This window comes from Myotis yumanensis, unplaced genomic scaffold (genome assembly GCF_028538775.1).
Source record: "Myotis yumanensis isolate MYYU_CA2020_CCGP unplaced genomic scaffold, mMyoYum1.0.hap1 SCAF_16, whole genome shotgun sequence".
Classification (NCBI taxonomy): Eukaryota; Metazoa; Chordata; class Mammalia; order Chiroptera; family Vespertilionidae; genus Myotis; species Myotis yumanensis.
In genome coordinates this window covers 22,447,251-22,468,627 of record NW_027223767.1, presented here as the reverse complement: position 1 = coordinate 22,468,627, position 21,377 = coordinate 22,447,251, and the positions used below count along the sequence as shown (strand labels likewise).

At 38.9% G+C, this 21,377-nt stretch overlaps 1 protein-coding gene across 7 annotated transcripts in view; it reads right to left on the bottom strand.

Annotated features, from left to right (window-relative positions):
* Positions 1-733: 733 nt before the first annotated feature.
* The window catches only part of NF1 (neurofibromin 1), a 330,198-nt gene continuing 309,554 nt past the window's right edge, over positions 734-21,377 (bottom strand). For all 7 annotated transcript variants that reach the window (XM_070395208.1, XM_070395205.1, XM_070395211.1 and 4 more), the window contains 7 exons: positions 20,916-21,038; positions 20,385-20,515; positions 20,097-20,197; positions 18,923-19,065; positions 18,531-18,577; positions 17,073-17,289; positions 734-4,326 (listed from right to left, as the gene is read on the bottom strand). In XM_070395208.1, the coding sequence (XP_070251309.1) occupies positions 4,184-4,326; positions 17,073-17,289; positions 18,531-18,577; positions 18,923-19,065; positions 20,097-20,197; positions 20,385-20,515; positions 20,916-21,038 (905 nt within the window). In that variant the 3' untranslated portion in view covers positions 734-4,183. The remainder of the gene's footprint in view (positions 4,327-17,072; positions 17,290-18,530; positions 18,578-18,922; positions 19,066-20,096; positions 20,198-20,384; positions 20,516-20,915; positions 21,039-21,377) is intronic.

Genomic DNA, 21,377 nt, shown 5'->3' with positions numbered 1-21,377 from the left:
GGCCCTAAAAAAACATTTGGTGGGGTTCAGGACACAAAACCCCCAAACATGGCACCTTGGCATACCGACTATCTTGAGCTGGAGCCTGAGAACATGGCTGAGGTCGGAAGGTCACTCTGACCTTTCCCCGGCCCTCCTCCCCGGAAACGGGGCACAAATCCTCCTGCGAGAGGCGCCCTCCCTATGACCAGAAGGAAGGAGCATCCTTGTCTGCAAAGACAAGGCCAGGAACAGACAGGCTCGCTCAGTCCCGGTTTACTTAGCGCATCCTCGGACCTGCCGTTTCTGCACAAAGGACCCCTCCGTACTAAACCCAGCACAGAAACACGCCTAACCCTAACGTTCTGTCAGCTCTTCATTGCCTCCCGAAGGCTCCTGTGTCACATCAAACTTACAACTTAGTAGACTTTTCTCCTGTTAACCTGTCTTTGTTGGTTTCATTGTCACACCCAGCAGGAATCCTAAGAAGCCAGAGGAAAAGCTTTCCTTCCCCAACATCTTTCACCGAAGTTACTCATTTTAATAGTTCAGAGAGGATCTAGAATGGAAACCCACTGGCTGGGGAGGGGGGTGTGGAGGGTGGGGCTGGGGTGAGAGGGGTGGAGAGGAACCCAAGACATCCTTCAAAGAAAGGAAATGGCCTTAATCTTTCAAAAGATCAGCGAGGAGGGAGGAAAGTGAGGAAACAGAGCTGATGCATGTGAAGAAATTAAATAACTCCCCACATCTTAGAGCAGATTGAATTTACATTTTACTTAAAAAAGGGGGGAAGGGGAGTACATACACAGGGAGGAAAATGGGGTGGGGAACAATGGTCTGAAATAGGTTTCTACCATGTCCCCTACAATGACCGGTTTTGTCTGTTGGGCAGTATTTCTCCTGCTGGCGAACAGCTGCTTACAATATTAACAGGGAACTGCTGAGTGTAGGTCTGATGGAAAGGAGAGGGAGTTATCATATACAATGTAAGTTTATAATACACAGCATTTTCTTTAAACGATGCAACGCAGTCGCAGGAAAAAGTTAACAACACTAACACGAGAATAATCAAATTTTTGTTTGTTATCCATGTACAGCAACTAACTGCTTTACAAAAAAGCAAAATAATACAATATATCATCACATGTATTTACAGTGTAGTAAATATACTTTTCTGTCAAATTTTACACAAACTATTTACAGGTGAATATACTGCATTTAAAAAAATTGTGTGGCTGACACTAAGTGTTTTCATAAAAGTCCATTGCATAACATTGACTAAGACATGCCTCATTATGCCAGGAGATGAAGGGGAAATGGCAAAAAAAATGAAACAAAAACCCAAAATAAAACTGAAAAACCCTAAAGACCACCAAGCAGGGAGGGTTGCCCGCTTCTACTCGCCCCCTCAGAACATCCGTTCTGACCCGGCGCCTGGCTCAGGATCTGCACAGCGCGGGCACCCAGAAGGGAACAGGTGTGGAGTGACGAAGCACAGAGCACTCGCCACTTTCCCCGAAGCCAGTGCACCGTGTCTCCATGTTGGCAAACAAGGGCACACCCCTGGGGCTGGGGCAGTGGTAAAATAGGCAGACTACACACAATGGATAGTGATGAGTTAATGTTTTCCTCTTGAAAAAGTCCAGGGAAAATCCACAAATCAAAATCACATGACCTACAATGTCCTTTACGGAACTTGCATCAGATTTTGCAAAATGGGCAACTTGCTCTGAATGTCGGAATTCCCCGAGCAGAGCACAGGTACGAGGCCTGGAAAAGCACTTCATCCCTCAGGGGAGCATACGTGAGAGGCTTATGTCCTGTGCATTTTAGTTATTTGGAAAGCTGGATTTTCCTCAAAAGCCAGAAGTTCTTTAAACAAGGAAAATTTTAAACCTTGGAAAGTTTTCAAATTCTCAGGATGTATTGGTCAAAAGTATGTCTGTAGTTCAAAGAAGGTTCAATTTGATTTGTGCAACGCTGATCATTTCATGAGGTACTTTAAGTGAATTCATTCCATTCATTACATTAGAGGGCAGTGCATACCTTTAAGAAATACCATCCCTTGGAAAACGTGTTTATGGAAAGATAAATATTTTTTTAACAGTAAACCTTTGGAAGTTTATCTATTTTGATGAGAGAAGGAAAACAGCATAATAATACCCACTGTCATGTGCACCAAACTAACCGACAAAGAAGAAAAACAGGAAACCGAAATGAGTGAAGGCTCATGTTGGTCTTTATTCCAGGAGCCAAGAAGGTGTGAGACCTGCCCCGAAGCCCTGGGTTGTGCGAGAGCCAAGACCGGAACAGCAGCTTGGCATCCTGGGCACTGGGTTGTCAGCGACCTTTTCTAAACCCAGTGCTAGTCTTAGATTCTTTAGAGTCTTAGTTGCTCTGTTATTATAAACAATCTACTCTAATGCAGCCTCTACGATAGTTAAAAACAAAAGTGTAGTTAATTGCACCTGTCTTCAATATTTTCCAATAATTTTATGTCAAAATACCTATTAATACTAAGGTTTTTTTTCCTTTTATTTTGGCAAATGGTTCTTACTTTTCCCAGGACTGTAAACAAATTAAAAAGATTAAATTCTTATTATTTCTGAATATCAAAAGCAATTTTATTTACATTAACATATTACATTGTTACTGTGTGAATAAATGTGAAATGTGTTATATTATTAAAACCAGAACACTTACATGTACCATTATTCATTGACTGAGCTGTGGAATTGAATTTACTGAAATCCACTAGGAAACAGCACTACAGGAAACTCCCCTTTCAAAGCCTCTACATCTTAATGTATAAAGGGAACCTAGGACTCTGGGGAGAATATCTTTTTGTAATAAATATGGTTTAGTCCTGAATTGGAACGTCTAGATACTATATGCTCACTGAAGTCGAATTGTTTTGCATACTGCAGGTACCCCAAAGACACTGGGTCTGCGTTACTATGGAAACCCCCACACCATGATAATCCGTCCCATTCAGTAGAGCAGCACCTCTTAAGGTCCCTTACAGTCACACTAATGCAGGCCGACTAATCTTTTCACAGTGATTAAATGCAATTCTATCATATACAACCCAAATGTTTTGCTAAAGAAATTCCTGATTCTTTTGGAGGGAAAGGATACAAGACAAACTATGTTTTGTCAAAGACGTTTTTGTTAATATACACCACACTCCCTCTTTCTGGGAAATTATTAAGCAAAGTAAAAGCAATAGCTACTCAAAAAGTCACGTACCATTTCATGTTGCTCTGGAGCTAATACAAACATCTATACAAGTTACCTTCTTGGAACAACTTTCAACACTTTGTTCACGGATTACCCTGCTCAGAATTATTTAGGAAAGAAGAGGAGGAGCGGAAAATGTATAATTACTATACGTAGTATAGTTTTGGTTTATAAAAACAAAAAACAACAACTTTTTAGCATAGTTAAAGGTTAAAACATAATCAGCTGGAAAAAATGAACTAGTTTGGATGACTGAGTTTGGATAAGGCCTCAGAACCCATCGCTGTAATTCGGTAATGTTACGATCGATATATGTGGTTACACTTATTTTCCTGTAATTATTGCTAATACTCAAGTGTTAGTATTTCTTAAGAACCCACTACAAAATAGTAAATCCCGCCACCCCCCGAAGTACCTCGCCTGTGGCTTATGGTATGAAGCCACTGAGGCCTGACCTTTATGGCTCCTTCGGTTTTGAAAGGTAAAAAAAGTCCACAGCTAAACGTCGGATTAAATATACTGGGGTTATAATATTATTTCTCCCGTGAACGTCTACCTTGGAAGTGTGTACACTGACGGACACTTCCCTTTGAGGAAGAGGAAACCAGAGGTGGGCTCTGTGCACATGGCCTTCCGTCGGCAGGAGGAAAGAATCCAGTCTCTCACCACTGCCATGTTCTCAGGTCAAGCGCCCTGACCTCCCACACTCTTTGAAGTTGTTCTGCACACTTGCCTACACCAGACACCGAGAGTAGGAGGGAGAAACAGCTACAGGAAAAGCAGCATTAATTTAGGCAATGCTTCCAAGAGTTGATCATCTGGCAACGCGGCAGCCGGTGGGCTCTTTATAAACAGGAAGTGCAGCATCACAGCCGGTGGTGAGGGGTCCCTAGTGCAGAGCCCGCGTACGTACATATGCACGTACATACGTTAGGTCTGTTTGAAAAAGGAAACAAAGAAAGCTTCACACGATCTTCTTAATGCTATTACGTTTGAAACTGCCAGTGCTTCTCTGCTTCTGCACTTGGCTTGCGGATCCATGGCGAGTTCGTCCACTGTTACAGTGCCCGGCGGTTGGGGAGAGTTCAACGTTCTCCTTGTCGATTCCTGGAGAGAAACAGAGCAGCCAGTTACACCCTCTCTGGTGTGAAGCGCCAGGATTGGATCTCATGGCTTGTGTACAAGCTACAACCTGGAGGACTGTTTTTGCATATTTCATTTTAATAGCCAACTGCTAGAATGCTTATGAAGACCTGATCACACAGAAGACCTCACACGTTGGTAAGCAGCTTTTGCTATCACAGCAGAAAAACAGCACACGGAAAAGAAACCCATGGGAAGCTGCTAGAGGCAGGCCGGCCTGAGGTGAACTCCTTCCTCCAAGTCATCCCAGCAGCTTCCAGCAGAGGTCAGCTTCTCTCCACATATCCCCACTGCTGTCCATGCACACAGCACGCACACTGCAGTTACAGAAGATACTGAAACCCGTCATCTCAAAGAAAGGCAGAGCTTTTTATTTTTCTAATCACAGTGCCTGTCCCAAAGGAACTCAAATGTTTACTGAGAAAACAGCATACCACAAAGACCACACTGCAGAATCTCTGCTTTGACCTCTTTTCCACTGTGGCCAGCCAGCTCATGTTCCGCACCTTCAACACATGCCCCTCATTTCTCTCCTGGAGAGATGAAACCTCCCAAACAGGGCCCTACAATGTGTCTTACAAATAGTCTAAGTAGTGACTTCATAACAGTGACCAGAAGCAAAAACAACATATTATTTAGCCCTCAGATTAGCAAAGATTACAAATTAGACAGGTAACAGAACAGTGGTTACCTCAGGGAAGTGGTGAATGACAGAAGGCATGAGGGTGGCTTCTAGGGGTGCTGGTAATGCGCTGTTTCTTGATCTGGATGCTGAATTTTTAAGTGTTTACTTATTAAAAGTTCATATGGTCTGTATACTTTCCTGTCTGTTACACTTCAATAAAATTTACCAAAATAATTAGACCAATTATACCCACCTTTAGCATAACTACTGGTGGGAAAGCAACCAGCTGGAGAGCATGTCAGCAATTTGTACCAAAATGTAAAGTACTGGCCCTGGCCGGGTTGCTAATTGGTTAGAGCAGTGGCCAGATACATCAAGGTTGCAGGTTCGATCCCGGGTCAGGGCACATACTAGAATCAACCAATGATGCATCAATAAGTGGGAGAACCAATCTATGTTTTGCTTTCTCTCTCTGTGTGTCTCTTTTCTCTCTCTCTCATAAATTTAAAAAAGAAAAAAAGACTGCTTAAATAAAAGTACTGGTTGATATTTACTGATACAGAAAGATGACCATAATTAGGAGTTGGGGGATGATAAAGGCTGGGAAAACACTGGCCAAAATATGTTACCTTTGGATGGTGTTATTTCAGGTAATTGCTACTTTATTCTTATCTGTACCATTTGAATCTTAAACATTAAATGTGAGAATGGAAAAATTTTCACTTTTGGATGAAAAGTAGAATTTCAAGTCTAAAACTATGTTCTAGCAAATGTATGTAGACCTACCCATGTCTTTATTGGCTCGTGAACAGAAAACAGATTTGCAACGAGTGCCTTCGAGGAGCCACATATCCTTCTCTCGAACTCAGCCTTGAACTCGTTCAGAGTGTAAGGTGTCCACAGGCACGTGGCCTGACTCACTCGGGCTCAGGAAGACTTGCTGTCATGAACTAATCAGAGAACTTGGGCATCTGTCAGTGTTTGCTCGTGAGTAACAATGTCAGCAACACGTCTCCAGGAGCCAAGCACAGTGTCAGCATCGGTTCTAATCTAACCATGTGGAGAATGATGAATGGAAGGAAACACACCACCATGTTCACAGAACTTTTCTCTGAATAACAGAACTCTGGATGATTTTTATTCTCTTCTGCATGTTTATTTACATTTTCTCCAGAGCTCTTTAAAAAAAGAAGCAACAAAACTGAAAGAAGGCTGCTCATCATCTTTTGAATGTACCTTGAGCTTGTTTGTACAGGCTCTTTTAATGACCTTGCCTATCTCTACTGGATAAAATTCAACCCACATTTTTTCTCATCTGTTTCCTTCCTGATGCATCTTCTGTCTCCTACCAGAACTACTTTTTCTCTCCTTCTTTCCCTCCTGATTTTATATGGCGTTTATATTTATTACATTCTGCTCATACTCTCACAACTGGTGTGTACATCTTATTTCTTCTACTAGAATAAAAGTACCCAGGAGGGCAAGCAGCTCTCTGCTGGCAACCTGCCGCCCTGGGCTGTGTGTGTGGCCACCTGTGGCGCAGCCCTGCCACTGCTAGGCTGTGGCTCACTCTGGAGGAAAGCAGTCATCATAGTGCAAGGTGGCAATGCCGCTGAGGACAAGGGCCTGCGCAGTGATATTAAGAATTAAAATTAGCTCTGGCCAGTTTTTCTCAGTGGTTAGAGCTTTGGCCCATGGACCAAAGGGTCTCCGGGTTCAACTACTGGTCAAGGGCATGTACCTCAGTTGCAGGTTCATCCTGCCCTGGTCAGGACACATGCAGGAGGCAACCAATGTGTCTCTCTCACATTGATGTTCTTCTCTCCCCCTCTCCTACTCTCTTTAAAAGCCAATGGAAAAAAATATCCTCAGGAGAGGATTAAAATTACATAAATTGTAGTTACATAGATTAAGTCACTGAAGTGAAGGTGATTTCAAAGAAATACTAAGAATATTCCATTTTCTGTTTTGTTAAGCAAATAACCTTCATATCTCTACATAAAAATTTTTTAAAGCCTTATTTATCTCCAGTTACATTTTAAGGGTAAAAAAGCAAGCCATACATTTTATACATACTATGACCTCAACTATGTAAAGAAAAGAAACTGGAAAGAGAGGTACCAAAATGTTAATAGTGATTATCTAAGAGTGGTGGAATTATGGGTGACCTTTTCTTCCATTTTTCTGAACTTTCTATATTTTTCCTAATGATCCTGTGTTCCATCTTTTTAAAAAAAAATGTATTTTATTGATTTCTTACAGAGAGGAAGGGAGAGGGATAGAGTTAGAAACATCGATGAGAGAGAAACATCGATCAGCTGCCTCCTGCACGCCCCCTCCTGGGGATGTGCCCGCAACCAAGGTACATGCCCTTGACCAGAATCGAACCTGGGACCTTTCAGTCCACAGGCCGACGCTTCATCCACTGAGCCAAACCAGTTAGGGCCCTGTGTTTCTTCTAATTAAAAGCATTACAGTATCTCTTGGCTGGTGTGATTCAGTGGTTGAGCATAGACCCATGAACAAGAAGGTCACTGTTGGATTCCCAGTCAGGGTACATGCCCCGGTTGTGGGCTCCATCACCAGTGTGGGGTGTGCAGGAGGCAGCCAATCAATGATTCTCTGTCATCATTGATGTGTTCGTTCTCTCTCTCTGAAACAACAACAACAAAAAGTTACAGTATCACTCACTGACAGCCCCATCACTCATAACCCAACGATTCAATGCTATGTGAGAGGCTGAGGTCCTACCTCTGCTCTCAGATTCAATATTCTTCTCTGTTCAATTCTTGTTTTTTTGTGTGTGTTTTCTTCCTATTTAATGACCCAACTCTACACTCACACACAGGTAAATGTGGTATGGCTTGACTCCTAGGTTAACTGCACAGCAAAAATGTTGTACATTAAGGATCAAAGGAGAAGGTGACATAAAAATACTGGACGGTTATTTTCAAGAAAACAAAATAAAAACTGCATTATACTTACACCAAAATATAGCATCTTGAAAAAACCAGGTTGTATGACAAGAATGATCTTAGTATCAGGCTATGGCATTTAGGTTTCTAAGCATCATCCCCACTTTGGAGAATTTTGGCACCATTCATTGTTTTTACCCTCTTAAAACTGAATCTAGAAACTTTCTAGAAGTTGGTGAAGGATTTGGTCTTAACATTCTAAAGGAAAAACTGTCAGATTGTCAGTTATTCTGCTCCAGTGGAGACAGAATCCACCTGGACTGGTCCCTGCTATGTTTTAAACTAGTCAGCAGCCGAAACCGGTTTGGCTCAGTGGATAGAGCGTCGGCCTGCGGACTGAAAGGTCCCAGGTTCGATTCCGGTCAAGGGCATGTACCTGGGTTGCGGGCACATCCCCAGTAGGAGATGTGCAGGAGGCAGCTGGTCGATGTTTCTCTCTCATTGATGTTTCTAACTCTCTATCTCTCTCCCTTCCTCTCTGTAAAAAATCAATAAAATATATTTAAAAATAAATAAATAAATAAATAAATAAATAAACCAGTCAGCAGACCTCTGTGCTGCACTGCTTCTCATTGAGGCCTCTCTAGAGCTTTGCATCCATTTCTCTCACGCCCCATGCTCTCCCTTCTGACCCTCAGTGGGCACAAAAGCAAAAATCTATGTAGTGACAGAAACCCAGGAGTCATTGCCCAAGTGGAATCAAGGTAAAAACTTCAATCAAGGTCCTGATTGGCTAGCTTGGATTCCCCCGCAGATGAGCTGTGGCCAAACATGCAGCCAGTGACAACCATGCAGGGCAGAAGCAGCTGGGAATCCTCTATAGCAATGTACTAATAAGCACTATGCTCAATGGATTGTGGTAGTATATTATGGATAAAGATGCAAATCCTAAGTAAAAGGTGTTTTTGCTCCAAATTTAGTGAATTGAGTAAATTACATTACATTATAGTTGTTTTAGTTACATGTCCATTCCTCTGCTTGCACGTGAGTTCCTTGAAGGCAGGTATCAGGGTTTGCTTATTTTGACAACTGGGAATATAGATCTGGCCTGACAAATCATTAAAACACCTCATTTTGGTGTTTGTTTTTTAAAACACCAAAACCGTTTCCCAAACTAGAACCTGATATTTTCATGACATGATAAAAAGGACTGGATCCTTTTTAGTTCTTGAGAAGCTGAGGGAAAATGGGTTAGGTGATTTGTGAGAAGTTAGACAACAGCAATGAAAGCCTAATAATAACCCCGATCTCCCACCACCTGCACAGCAACAATAGTAGGTTATGACTGCATTGCTTAGCTTATTACACATGTAATGGGGCAAAACTATTAAAAAAGTCTTATTACATGCACGAGAAGGCAAACATGTCAGAAGACCCAGGTTTGAGTCTGGGTTGGATCAGATCTAGTTCGTAATCTGGCCATGAAGGATCAGCAGGGTTGCCTATTTCAAAGGGTCCTTAGAAGAATCAGACGAGATAATCCGTGTGAAGACTTTTTGCACATAGATAACATAATTACTATACAAATTAAGATTTTCCTAATAGCTGAAATAACAAAGACCACATGATGTACTAAAAGGAGTTTTAGAACAAATGCATAGAACTTGAACTTTATACTAGAATTTGTAAAATTACTGAAACTAATGTAAATAAGCACAAAAAATAAATCTTGGAAGAAAAGACAATTATAGCTTCATATGCTTTAGTAAACACATTCATGGGCACATGTTAAATATAAATTTAGAAATATTTGTATTTTGAGCTAGATATGCAAAATAGTAACTATAATAATTTAAAAAATTTAATGGACTTTCATCAATTGCTAACATTTTTTCTATTTAGTCTAATCTTTCTACATAATAATTATAGAAAAATAAAAGAGGCATCTTTTATAGATTAGTTGTGAGTATATCATATCATACTTTTTCCTTCTTAGTACTTAGAGCTAACTAAGGACCATATTCCTTTTTTAAACACATGGGTGATAGAGTGGACGGCCAGGTTTAATTTGTAAGAAAACACTGGGGTTGATTTTTTTTACATTTGGGAAAAGAAATACTTCCTAAACTAAAAACTCCTCAAACCACACACCCTGCTTTCTCTATGAACTCTCCACAGTCTCTTGCTAACCTCCTGTCAGTCCAGCGCTCGGGGAGTAGAAGCAGCTCCCTGTCCTCAGTCTCCTAGACCAGTGGTCGGCAAACTCATTAGTCAACAGAGCCAAATATCAACAGTACAACGACTGAAATTTCTTTTGAGAGCCAAATGTTTTAAACTTAAACTACATAAGTAGGTACATTGTTATTAACTTAATTAGGGTACTCCTAAGCTGGCCTTTGCTAAAAACGTCCTCAATCTGACTGAGGTACGTTCGCTGAGATCGACCCCTTCCAACTCTCCCATCCACACTTGTCTTGTATACTTGTTTCTCCCAGGCCGAAAACCGACTTCTGCGCATGGGCCACGAAGTTTCAGCTGCACTGTAGGTGTGTGCCCGCACGTGGTATTTTGTGGAAGAGTCACACTCAAGGGGCCAAAGAGACGCATGTGGCTCGTGAGCCGCGGTTTGCCAACCACTGTCCTAGACCGGAGGACACATAGGGACCCTAAAGCAGCGGCTTTCCGAGTTCCCCGGGCGCTAAGCCACTGTGCCTACAGGGCCTGGTGAGTGAGTCTCATGCTGTGTGCCCAGGACGAGTGCAGGGAAAGCAGTGTTTCGTGCAAAGATGATGAAAGGGAAGAGTACCTTGATGAGGAAACAGCTGCATGAAAACTGCTGATTTAGAGCAAGGCAGGGAAGCTTCACAGACACAGAATGAAGAAAAAACAAGAGTGAGTGATGGCCGTAAGACATAAAAAGGATGAAATGTGATTAGATACTGGATACTTATGTTCCTCGGTTTCGAAGGAATCTGGTTTTAACTATTGAATTCTGACCATTAATTTCCTAAATATTACACTCTGTAAATAAATGGCAGAACTTACAATTTTACAGATAGCTGTGTTTTTATCACCTTTATTACAATTAATCATTTTAGTTTAAATAAAGGATTAAACTTAAAAATACAATTTAAAATTAGCAGAAATTGCACTAAGCAATTGCTCAGTTTAAAATTATTTTCCTCCCTTAAATACTGGGCAATAACAAATAAAAAGAAAAAAATAAATCAAGAAAATACCAGATAAAGTTCTGGGGATACTATAAGCAGTTCACTAAAACATTCAAATCATTTCTGAGATTTTTAAGTAGCCTCAAAATAACTTTAAGAGTGAGACATTGTACACCTGGTAAACATGTTAGGAGTGTACTGACTTAGAGCTAACCCTACAGGCACACCTCGGAGGTATTTCAGGTTTGGTTCCAGACCACCACAATAGAGAAAGCTCTAATTTTTTACTGGTGGAGTAGCTTCCATTAGTAAAAAAAAAATGCAACATCCGTGAAGCACAATAAACAAGGTGTGTCTATACATTTGGGGAAATGGTTTTGAGGAACTGTCACTGTGCACACAGCTGTCACACTGCTGGTCTAAAAATGCTTCCCAGGAGGGGGTCTGCATTACAGAAGCAAAGTGAGTGGACAACTGTCAGGCCTGGACACAGCCCCAAAATAAAGTGAAAGAAAGGAATTAAAAAATGCAAGTTCATTTATTAACAGTAAAATAAGCTGATCAAAGAAAAATATTAAATTTCTTTTCTAGTAAGAAACATTTAAAATAGCCCTAGCCAGAACAAAATATTATGCTGCTGTAAAAAAGAAGGAACTCTTGCCATTTGCAATGGCATGGATGGACCTGGAGAGCATTATGTTGAGCGAAATAAGCCAGTCAGAGAAAGATAAATATCTTATGATCTCACTCATTTGGAATATAATGAACAACATAAACTGATGAACCAAAATAGAGCCAGAAGAAAAAAAACATTTTAGAATATGATAGAAGTAATCCTGTTATCTGCAGATTTTTAATATTTCCTATAACTTTTCTGATATTATACTATGTTAGTACAGTTTTGGTAACATTATATTCAAAATCTTTTTCTTGAAATATTTTTATTGCATGTAATATATTTAAAATCGTTTTTCTTGAAATATTAAGGTTTATTGCATGTAACATTATTATAATTAAAATAGTTTTCCTTGAAATATTAATGTTTATTGCATGTAACATTATTATACTTAAAATAATTTTTCTTGAATTATTAATGTTCATTGCATGTAACATTATTATACTTAAAATAATTTTTCTTGAATTATTAATGTTCATTGCATGTAACATTATTATATTTAAAATAGTTTTTCTTGAAATATTAAAAAAAGAAAAGAACAAAATAAAATAGCCCTAGCTGGTTTGGCTCAGTGCACGTAGAGCATTAGCCTGTGGACCAAAGGGTCCCAGGTTCGATTCCAGTCAAGGGCACGTACCACAGTTGCAGGCTTCTCCCTGGCCCGGGCCCTGGTCAGGGTTCATGCAGGAGGCAACTAATCGATGTGTTTCTCTCACATCGATATTTCTCTCTGTTTTTCCCTCTCTCTCCCACTCTCTAAAAAATCAATAGAAACATTTAAAATAGATCACAGACTTCTTTTTAAAAAAATTATAATACACACCTCACACTTTTTTGGGGGTAAAAAATATATAACTTTTGCCATAATTACTACCCGATTATTCTTAAAAAAAAAAAAAATACTCCTTTGAACTATCAGCATACTTTATGGTAAAGGTACAACATGATAAATACCACAAAACAAGTAAAATAGTTAGCTGTGTACACTTGACCACTCTTACTGTTCTAAAATCTACTTGAGGGCAGGTATCATGTTCTACCAGCTCCCCCACTCCCTGGGGTCTAACAGAGTCCCTAGTATGTAGTAAACAATGAATATCTGTAGAATAAATACCTGAGGACTTTTGGTTATCTAGGCTTACTCTTATACTTAAAATAAAAAAATGTGTACATGTAGAATTTGTGATCAGAAGAAAATAACTTTAGCTCCAAACCCAGTACTGAGATCCATGGGGAAAAGCTGTTAAGTCTTTGGTGACCAGGGTCTCCTTCATCTTTAAGTGCCCCAGGTATACACCTACAAAATAGGTGTTCAAATGTTTACTGAATTAAATTACAGTGTGAAAAATAGTAGGAGGTCTTGGTAGAATATAAATTAAATTTCACATTAGAAATGGGTCTATTTGATTTCTTTTTAAGTCCATATAGTTCCATCTCGGTTTTTATTTCTTAGTACACTTGCTGTGTAATATCTAAAGAGGATGCAGGGAGACTACACTTGAAATGGGCGTTGAGTACTCAAAATATAGCTCTAAAAAAGGCTTCACGGCTCATTATCTAGAACCATTCATGGCTTGGCCTTATGCAAAAAGAAAGTCCCATAGGTAGCATTTTTAGGTAAATAGGGTTTATTTTCTAGTTTTAATCCTGGTTCTTCAATTCACATCTAGCTCGCTACAGTGTACCTAATAATGGATCACAATGTCAAATTTGAAATATTCTTATATATCATAGAATAAATACTATGGGTTCTCTTGAGGATTATTTTAGTGGCACTTGGGAAAATCTGAAGAGGCAGAGTTTTATGTCCATTTGGCTAACTGTCTATTTATGTCCAGTTAACACAAATTTAAATGCACTGACTCTGAATACAGTCCATTGGCTCCACGAATGCCAAGTTCAATTTCTACGAGGGAGGGAGTCAGAAGACAGCTATGCGTTTTAAATGTGGATTTATAAAACAGTCCTGTGCTAAGGGGACAGACAAGTGGGCTATGATAATCTCTCAAGAAGAATGCATTTTCAGAGCTAAATGCTTTATTTTAAGTAACTACCACTTCCTCAAAAGCTGGTGACTGATGAATTGCCAGCCACATTTTTATTTAAGTAAGGTTAAATGCTTGGGAGGAGGAAGTTCATAAATTTCTTACCTAGCTGATTTCAGCAGAGAATGCTGGAAACTACAAGAAAATACAGTTCAGTGTCAGAGCCTGCTAAGCACCACAGAGTTAGAGTCTTGCATTGACATGGAAGGTCTAGGGCAAAGGGCTGAGCTGTGCAGATCAGCAACTTTTGCTTTTTCACACGGGACAACAGAGCATTCACCTGCTTACAACTCAGTCGACTGGGCACAGATTGATGTTGGGTAATTTGATAACAAACCACACAGAGCTTCTTTAAACATTTCTGATGGGAATGAAGATAGGGAGATCTGCTTTCTGTACAGCTAAATAGCCAAGTTGAAATGCTGGACTGAGCCTGGAGTCTGGCTAAGATTCATCACTTCTTTCAGTCCACTGAGACCAGCAACTCAGCTCCATAAATTGAGGAGACAAGGATATGATTACATGGAGCTAAAGACATAAAGCAGTATACCTAATTACATACAAAGTATTAACTCCTGTTAAGAGTATTCCAGGAGAGCAAATAACAAAAATATAATAACTGGGTACAGAGATAAATCAAGATCCTTCATGGAGATGATGAACCCACAATTTAGAGATAAAAATGGGTTTCATGGGAGAATAAAGTCATGATTGAAATGATAAACCTTTTCTCCAAAAACATGTAGTAAAATAATCTGGCAAACTAAAGGACACACAATTTACAATTTAGAGACCGTAAATGCTGAATACAGTGATTCTACTTAATTAATTCTATTACTTTTAAAGCTTCAGTTTCTTTTGAGAACAGCCAGAGGTTTCTAGGGGGTAGCAGTCTATTTGAGCACCATCTCTGAAGCAGCACTGGAGGTGACACCACTGGTTTAAAACTGCAACCAAAACCATACAGCTATTCTCTGATTTTTATAAACAATTCTAACTAAGAGGTTACAGAATAGGACTATTTTTTTAAAAAGGCAAATGATATAGATAATGTCCAACTAATACATAATGTCCAACAAGAACATAAGCGATTCATCAACCAGCAGGGGAAATTGTACTGGTCACCTTTATTCTAAGCCTGATTATTTTGTTGTCTCCAGCAGAAATCCCCTAGCAATTAATCTGGGTACTAAAGTAAAAATTAAATAAAAACCCAACTAATCATTTTGACAGGTTTAACATCACTTTAGTAGTAGCCAAAGAGGCAAAAGTTTGCTCAAAATGAATCTAACTTTAAAAACAAGAGAACCAATATAGGCAGAGTCTATTAATTCTCTCACTGGGATCAACATTATAAGCAACAAATAACCCAGAAAACAGAGAGCCTTACAGAAGAAAAAGGAGTGCTGGACTTAAGGTAAGGCAGATGGAAGTAATGAGACGGCAATAAACAAACAAACAAATGAAAGAACAAGGGAAAGGAAGGCAGGAAGAAGATGACAGACACATCATAGCTACATAAAGTATTGAATGTGTTAGAAAGAACACTGGACAGGGTCCTAGATAAGAACTGTATGATAAAGCAATGAGCTTAGCTCTTCTAAACCTCAATCCCCCCACTGCACACAGTGCCGTGAGCCTAGAACTAAGTAACCCTACAGTGCTCCCAGCTCCAAAATGCTAAGATTTTAAAGGGCGGGGACAATGGTGAGGGAAAGAATTCAGAGACCGCAATATCCAGAAGAAAGTACAGTTTAGCTTTTGCCCTTGCTTTAGCAGCTGAAATGCCAATTATGAGGCAAAAACATTGGCAGATCCTAGGGCAGTGCTTTTCCAACTCCCTGAGCACGAGAATCACCTGGGTTGTTTATTAAACCACAGACTGCTGGAAGGGCCCCACCTTGGGACTCCTTGTGCAGGAGGTCTGGGTGGGATGCTAGCATTTGCATTTCTAACAAGCTCCCAAGTGATGCTGACACTGCTGGTCTAGGACCACAGTCGAAGACACACTGTCCAAGGGAGTAAGTGACAGAGGGCAAATGAACAGGGTTATATTGTGGGGAGGGGGAGGAGTTGACCAGGTTTCTTTTATTTCTTGCCGAGGGCTGCGGAGGTTGCTATAAACCTGATAAGGCACAGTAAGGTGAGTGATAAATAAATGCTGGATCAAATATTTTGTATCTTTTGCTAACAAAAGCTTAATAAATATAGTTATTTAATATAATGGTTTATAATATGAATTGGGTATTTGCCAAGGTACAGATGCTTAAATGTTTATGCAAAACTGGGATTATAACCCAGGGATTCTATTTACGGATCTTGAACATCACAAAATAGTTATAATACATCATTTGGCGTTTAAAAAGAAAATCCATGCTACCACTTAAAAGTACTATGTATAGTAACTTTTCCAATAATGGAACTTTAAACACAAAACCTTAAAAAAAAACACACATTTAGAAAGGTATCTTTCTGAGTAGAAAACGTGGCCACGAAGGACGCTCTCCTTCGTTGCCCATTGTCATCACAACACACAACGGCACCAGTTCTATAGCCAGGACCACCCCCAGGGTCATGAGTTGTACGAGACCATTCACTCTGACACCCAGTGAGCCCATAATTCTGCAGGTCTGCCATGTCTGCCATCTTGTCCATCTCAGCCCCCTGAGCTATTAGCTCTCATTTCTCAGTGCATCCTCCTTAGTTGCATGTTGAATTGGCATGCTTTCCCCACTTGGACCTAAGAGTGACTGACTCCACAGGAAGGAATCTGCTTAGGAGCTTTAAGATGTTACTACCTTGAGATGGCCTTTCTGTCTGGTTCTGTACTTACACCTACATTTTCAGGCTGGTTTCTAGATTGTTAGGTGGCTGCTGGCTGCAGGGAAGTGGGGTTCTACCTTGTGTTTCTGGATATAGTCTGCTCTGTCAGAGACACAGAAGCCCTTGGGGCAAGGTTAGTGCATCTGGTAAGGGGACTGTAATTCTGTCCACTTATGGGGAATGCATTTTAGGTTGCTCTTCCCGCCCAAATGCTTAACTTACCAACCTTGGAACACTGTGAATATTAAATATTTCACTATCTAATATATAAGTGTTTACAAGTAGAAAGCTTTATAGAATAACAAATTCCAGTCAGCTACAAAGTAAAGAAGAAATGTAAAATGAACCTCATGATAAAAAAGGAGCAAAAACTGCTGAAACTGATAACAAGGGAATTCCTAATGTTGGTATATTAATAGTATTGTTCAGATTTATAAAAAGATGACATTTACTGACCTGGGGAATGCTGGGAAGTTGCAAGTGAGGTCATGGAATTAGAAAGGTTAAGGTTAGCAGTGATACTAAGCTGGCTCTGCACTGCAGGAGGATAAGGAGATGTGGGTGTCAGGAGGGACTCCTCACTGGTTTCTTCATCAATTCCAGGCAAATACGTGTCAATCAAGGCATCAAGAAACTTAACAATAAGCTCAGCATAGTCTGGGATTTGTGTTTGCTGTAATGGAAAATAGGAAATTACTTTAGCTCCATTCTTTTTTCATCCCCTTAGAAGCCAAAAATGATTAATTCAATTTTCATTTTAGGCTTCAATTTACTATTTTTTTCTTCCTTTGTATTACAGATCATTTAAAAAAGGGGGTGGAGTAATATTTATAGACTACCATGAGACTCACAACTGGGAATATTATTTGGCTTACACTTTCAGGTTCCAGAAGAACCTGTAATTACTGAAAGCCATGCACAGACAAAGACCAAATTAATCCTGAGACAATACAATTACAGGAATGCTGTCTAGTCAATTTTCCAAAACAGAGAAAATAGGCAGAGCATGATCATTCCAGCTGCCATTTAGAGATTCACTGTGAAGGGCTCAGAGGGTTACTTGCAATCAAACTTCAGAAATTCCTGCATGGTATGGTTATTTCTGTGATTTCAGGCCCATTTTTTTTTTTTAATGACAGCCTTTATATAGCATGAGATATTCAGTGATAACTAACCAATATAAATTAACTTCCCAATTCTTAAACTTACAATAAGTTTTAGGTAATCCATACAATTTAGTGGCCCTGTATCTGCAATGCTGCACTAGGTACCGTGGGGGGAAGAAACAGACATCCTGCCTTCAAGGAACATCAGTCAATTCGGAGAGAGACCATATCTAGAGAAAATAATTAAATACACATTCACGTAGCACTGTACCAACTAATGCCAATCAAAGAACAAACTGAATAGGAGCAAATAAGGATATATCCAGGGAAGACTAAATCTAACCCAAGAGGGTGGGAGAAAAAAGGTTTACATGAGGTAGATCTTTTTCCATTATGTAATTTTTTAAAAATTGAGGTTTAATTGAGTTATAACATTAGTTTCAGGTCATGAGGTAGATTTAAACCATAGGCAATGCTCCTTCCTAATTACAAGATACTTAAATGTGTGCATTAGCATCAGCAGATACACGAGGGACTGAGAGCAGAAGAAACTTTACAGAGATTTATCACACCCTTCTGAAAAGTCAAACATAAATTGAACTGAGTTGTTTTCTATAAAAGCTAATATATAAACATATTAAAGGTGCTGCCTCTTAGAAAGAATCTGTGGTGGAAACTTTAATAAAAATAAAGTGTTTATTGTGAATCATCATTTTGGTTTTCAGCATATTCTGTGCTTTTAAAGCAGGCACACTAATATGAATAAAATCTTTCGTTTTGTCAATAGAGAAAAACATTTTTTTCTTACCTTTGAAAAGGGTCCTGCAAACCGCCACAAGCCATTAAAACCAAAACCTGCAACAAATCAAATGTTATTCTTATAACAAGCAAGAGACTCTTTTAATCTTAACAGAAATTAGTTACATAGTTGGTGATACACAAAACAGATACCCCACATTGAAAAATATGTGTCAAAGTAGACTAAAACTCACTTATACTCAGTATAAAATCATACTTTAATTTTAAAAAGTTGTCCAACCAGTTATTTATTGAACATAAAATCAAGAGTCAGAAAATGGCATATGGAGAGAGAAGTATAAACAAGACCACCCCTTCTAAAGAATTCTTTAGTCAGTGCATTTTATAACAGTGCACGTTAGCAAGGGCACCAACCATCCTCCTCCCGATACATGTATTTACTTTGCAGGTAAGAAGTTTGGTATTGTGGTGGGGATTCTTCATGGTACACCACACTCTGCACAATTCCATGAACTGGATTTAATAAATTTGGATCTTGGCACAATGACAACAGAGTGTTGATCTTAGAGTCCAACAAATTGTGCCTAAAAGACAAAAGTCAACAGGGGAACATTTTAAAGAAAATTTAAATGAAAATATATACTGAAAAACATATTATACAGTTCCCAGAACCATGTGATAAAAATGAAGGGGGAGGAGTGGTTTTCTAAAATTTCTACAGTGACTCTGTGTGTTTGCTTTGTTGCTGTTGTTTTTAGTCAACAGGGAAAATATGGTACAAACAATCAACTAGTACTGTCCGTATAACCATGCTTAACCATCTGTATGTGGTGACTGTTTGCTCAAGACAAGGTTGGCTTCTGTCTGCCACTATTAGCATAATTTACAATCATTTATTTCTGCTGACTGTCGACATGTACCTAGAAAGTTAAAGTAAATTTAATATTAACTAGTGTTTAATAATGTTGAATCAGATCAAATAAAGCAAATAAGATTAGTTTGGAGGGGGTGAAATATCTGATCCAATGCAAAACTTACAAGAAAATTAACTATTTCTAATCAGGCTATCACCCATTAAAATAACCAAGAGCCAACTATTTAAAATTCTGAAAATTTTAAATATTTAACAAAAATAATACTACATAGAAGGCCTAGATCAGGAATAGAATTCCCCCAGTTTCTTTGGGACCTCTTTGAGGCCAATATGCTTGTCACCCTTAGGAGAGCATAAAACTCATCTCCCAAAGAGGTCGATTTTGTTTTTATTTAGTGTGGATAGGTACAAAAGCTCTATCGAAAAAGAAGCCAAAACAGGTATGCTGATTTAAATATAGTAGTCTCATGGTATGCTCCTAAGTGAGGAAATAAACAATGCTCATCATGATGAACCACTTAAGAAAATCAACCAGATAAGAAAATGCTTTTCCTAAAGTGTGTTATAATCACACTAGTCTTAGCGTCTATTAAACCACCATCTAAGCTAAAACCAGTCACACTATCTTTCCTTCTCTTCTCCACAACTAGTGAACATTACTGGGTGGTACTTTGCCTAAATTTTTGTAAAACATTTTACTTCAGGACAGACACAAAAATTAAACACAAAAGGAATACTTACACAACAGGAAAAACTTTGGGGAAAACAACACTGGCTTCTGCTAAGTATTCATAAAGAATTCGTTGATCAAACTCATCCGTGGTATATTTTACCAGTGTAGCCTGCCAACGTGAAAAAAAGTAAACAGAAAATATTATATTTTGTGGCTGAATTGCTATCTGTTTTGAGAAGCAGAAGACAGCCTTCCTTTTATGTTTTCAATATTTAAGGACTTTCTAAGAGACTGGAAGAAAAACTTGAGGTGGGGGGGGGGGGGGGGGCGGACCCTAAAAAAGAGAAAAACCTTACCAGAACAGTAAGAAGAAGTGCTTGGATCTTTGGATCAGTAAGTACTTCCTCATCCAAGAGAACATTTGATTCTGACACTGAGACTTTACGTAAATGTGGGTGCTGTTGTGATGAGGAAATCCTCTGAGTTTCTGCAGTAACATATGGAGTAACATGATCAGCTGTATTAATAGAATATACATACTAGACACCACTTCACCTAATACATTTTAACGTTACTTATAAAACTCAATAGCTTTTTAGTAGACATTTAAAATATAAACATCATGCAGAATTACTCTTCACCTATACAAAAGTTTTGACTAGTTATTTACAATGCTATAGATTATATATATATATGGTTACTCTATACAGAGGTTTTAGGATAATAGTCATTTTAAGAACTGTATGGCTTATTTTTTGAAAAAGAGCAAATGTTTCTATATTTCATCCTAAAGATTCTAAGAAATGGCTGGAAAGCAAATATGGCTTTAATGTACTCTCCCACCTGATTTTCAATGATGTAGGTAAATTATTAACTTTGTTTCTCACCCATTTCATAATCAGTTTCTGCTACTCTCCTCATTTTGGGGGGTGTTGTGATCCCTGATTCCATTTCTTGCCTTTTAGGAGCCTTTGTGTCTGATATCAAGTGATCAAAACTTTTCCTTGTTCCTATAAACAAAAGTTACAGAATATGGAAAGTCATTAAACCATAGTGTCTGTGATTAGGATTATACTAAAAAGAAAATGTTTGGACACAAAGTGTTTAGGTTTTCACTTAAGGACCCAAAGAAAGCTCAAACATATCCCTAGGGTGTGGTTTCTCTCCTTTATTCTCCATCTTCTCAAGAAATTTTGGTCTCATAGCTTTCTGTTTCAGGGCAGGATGTACCTTATTGGTCCAAGTTAAACTGATATTACATTCACTACACTGGAGGTAAACTGATCCCCATACTTGATAATAAATAAATATGGGGTATGCACTGTTAATAGTAGCCAAGATAGGTCTTA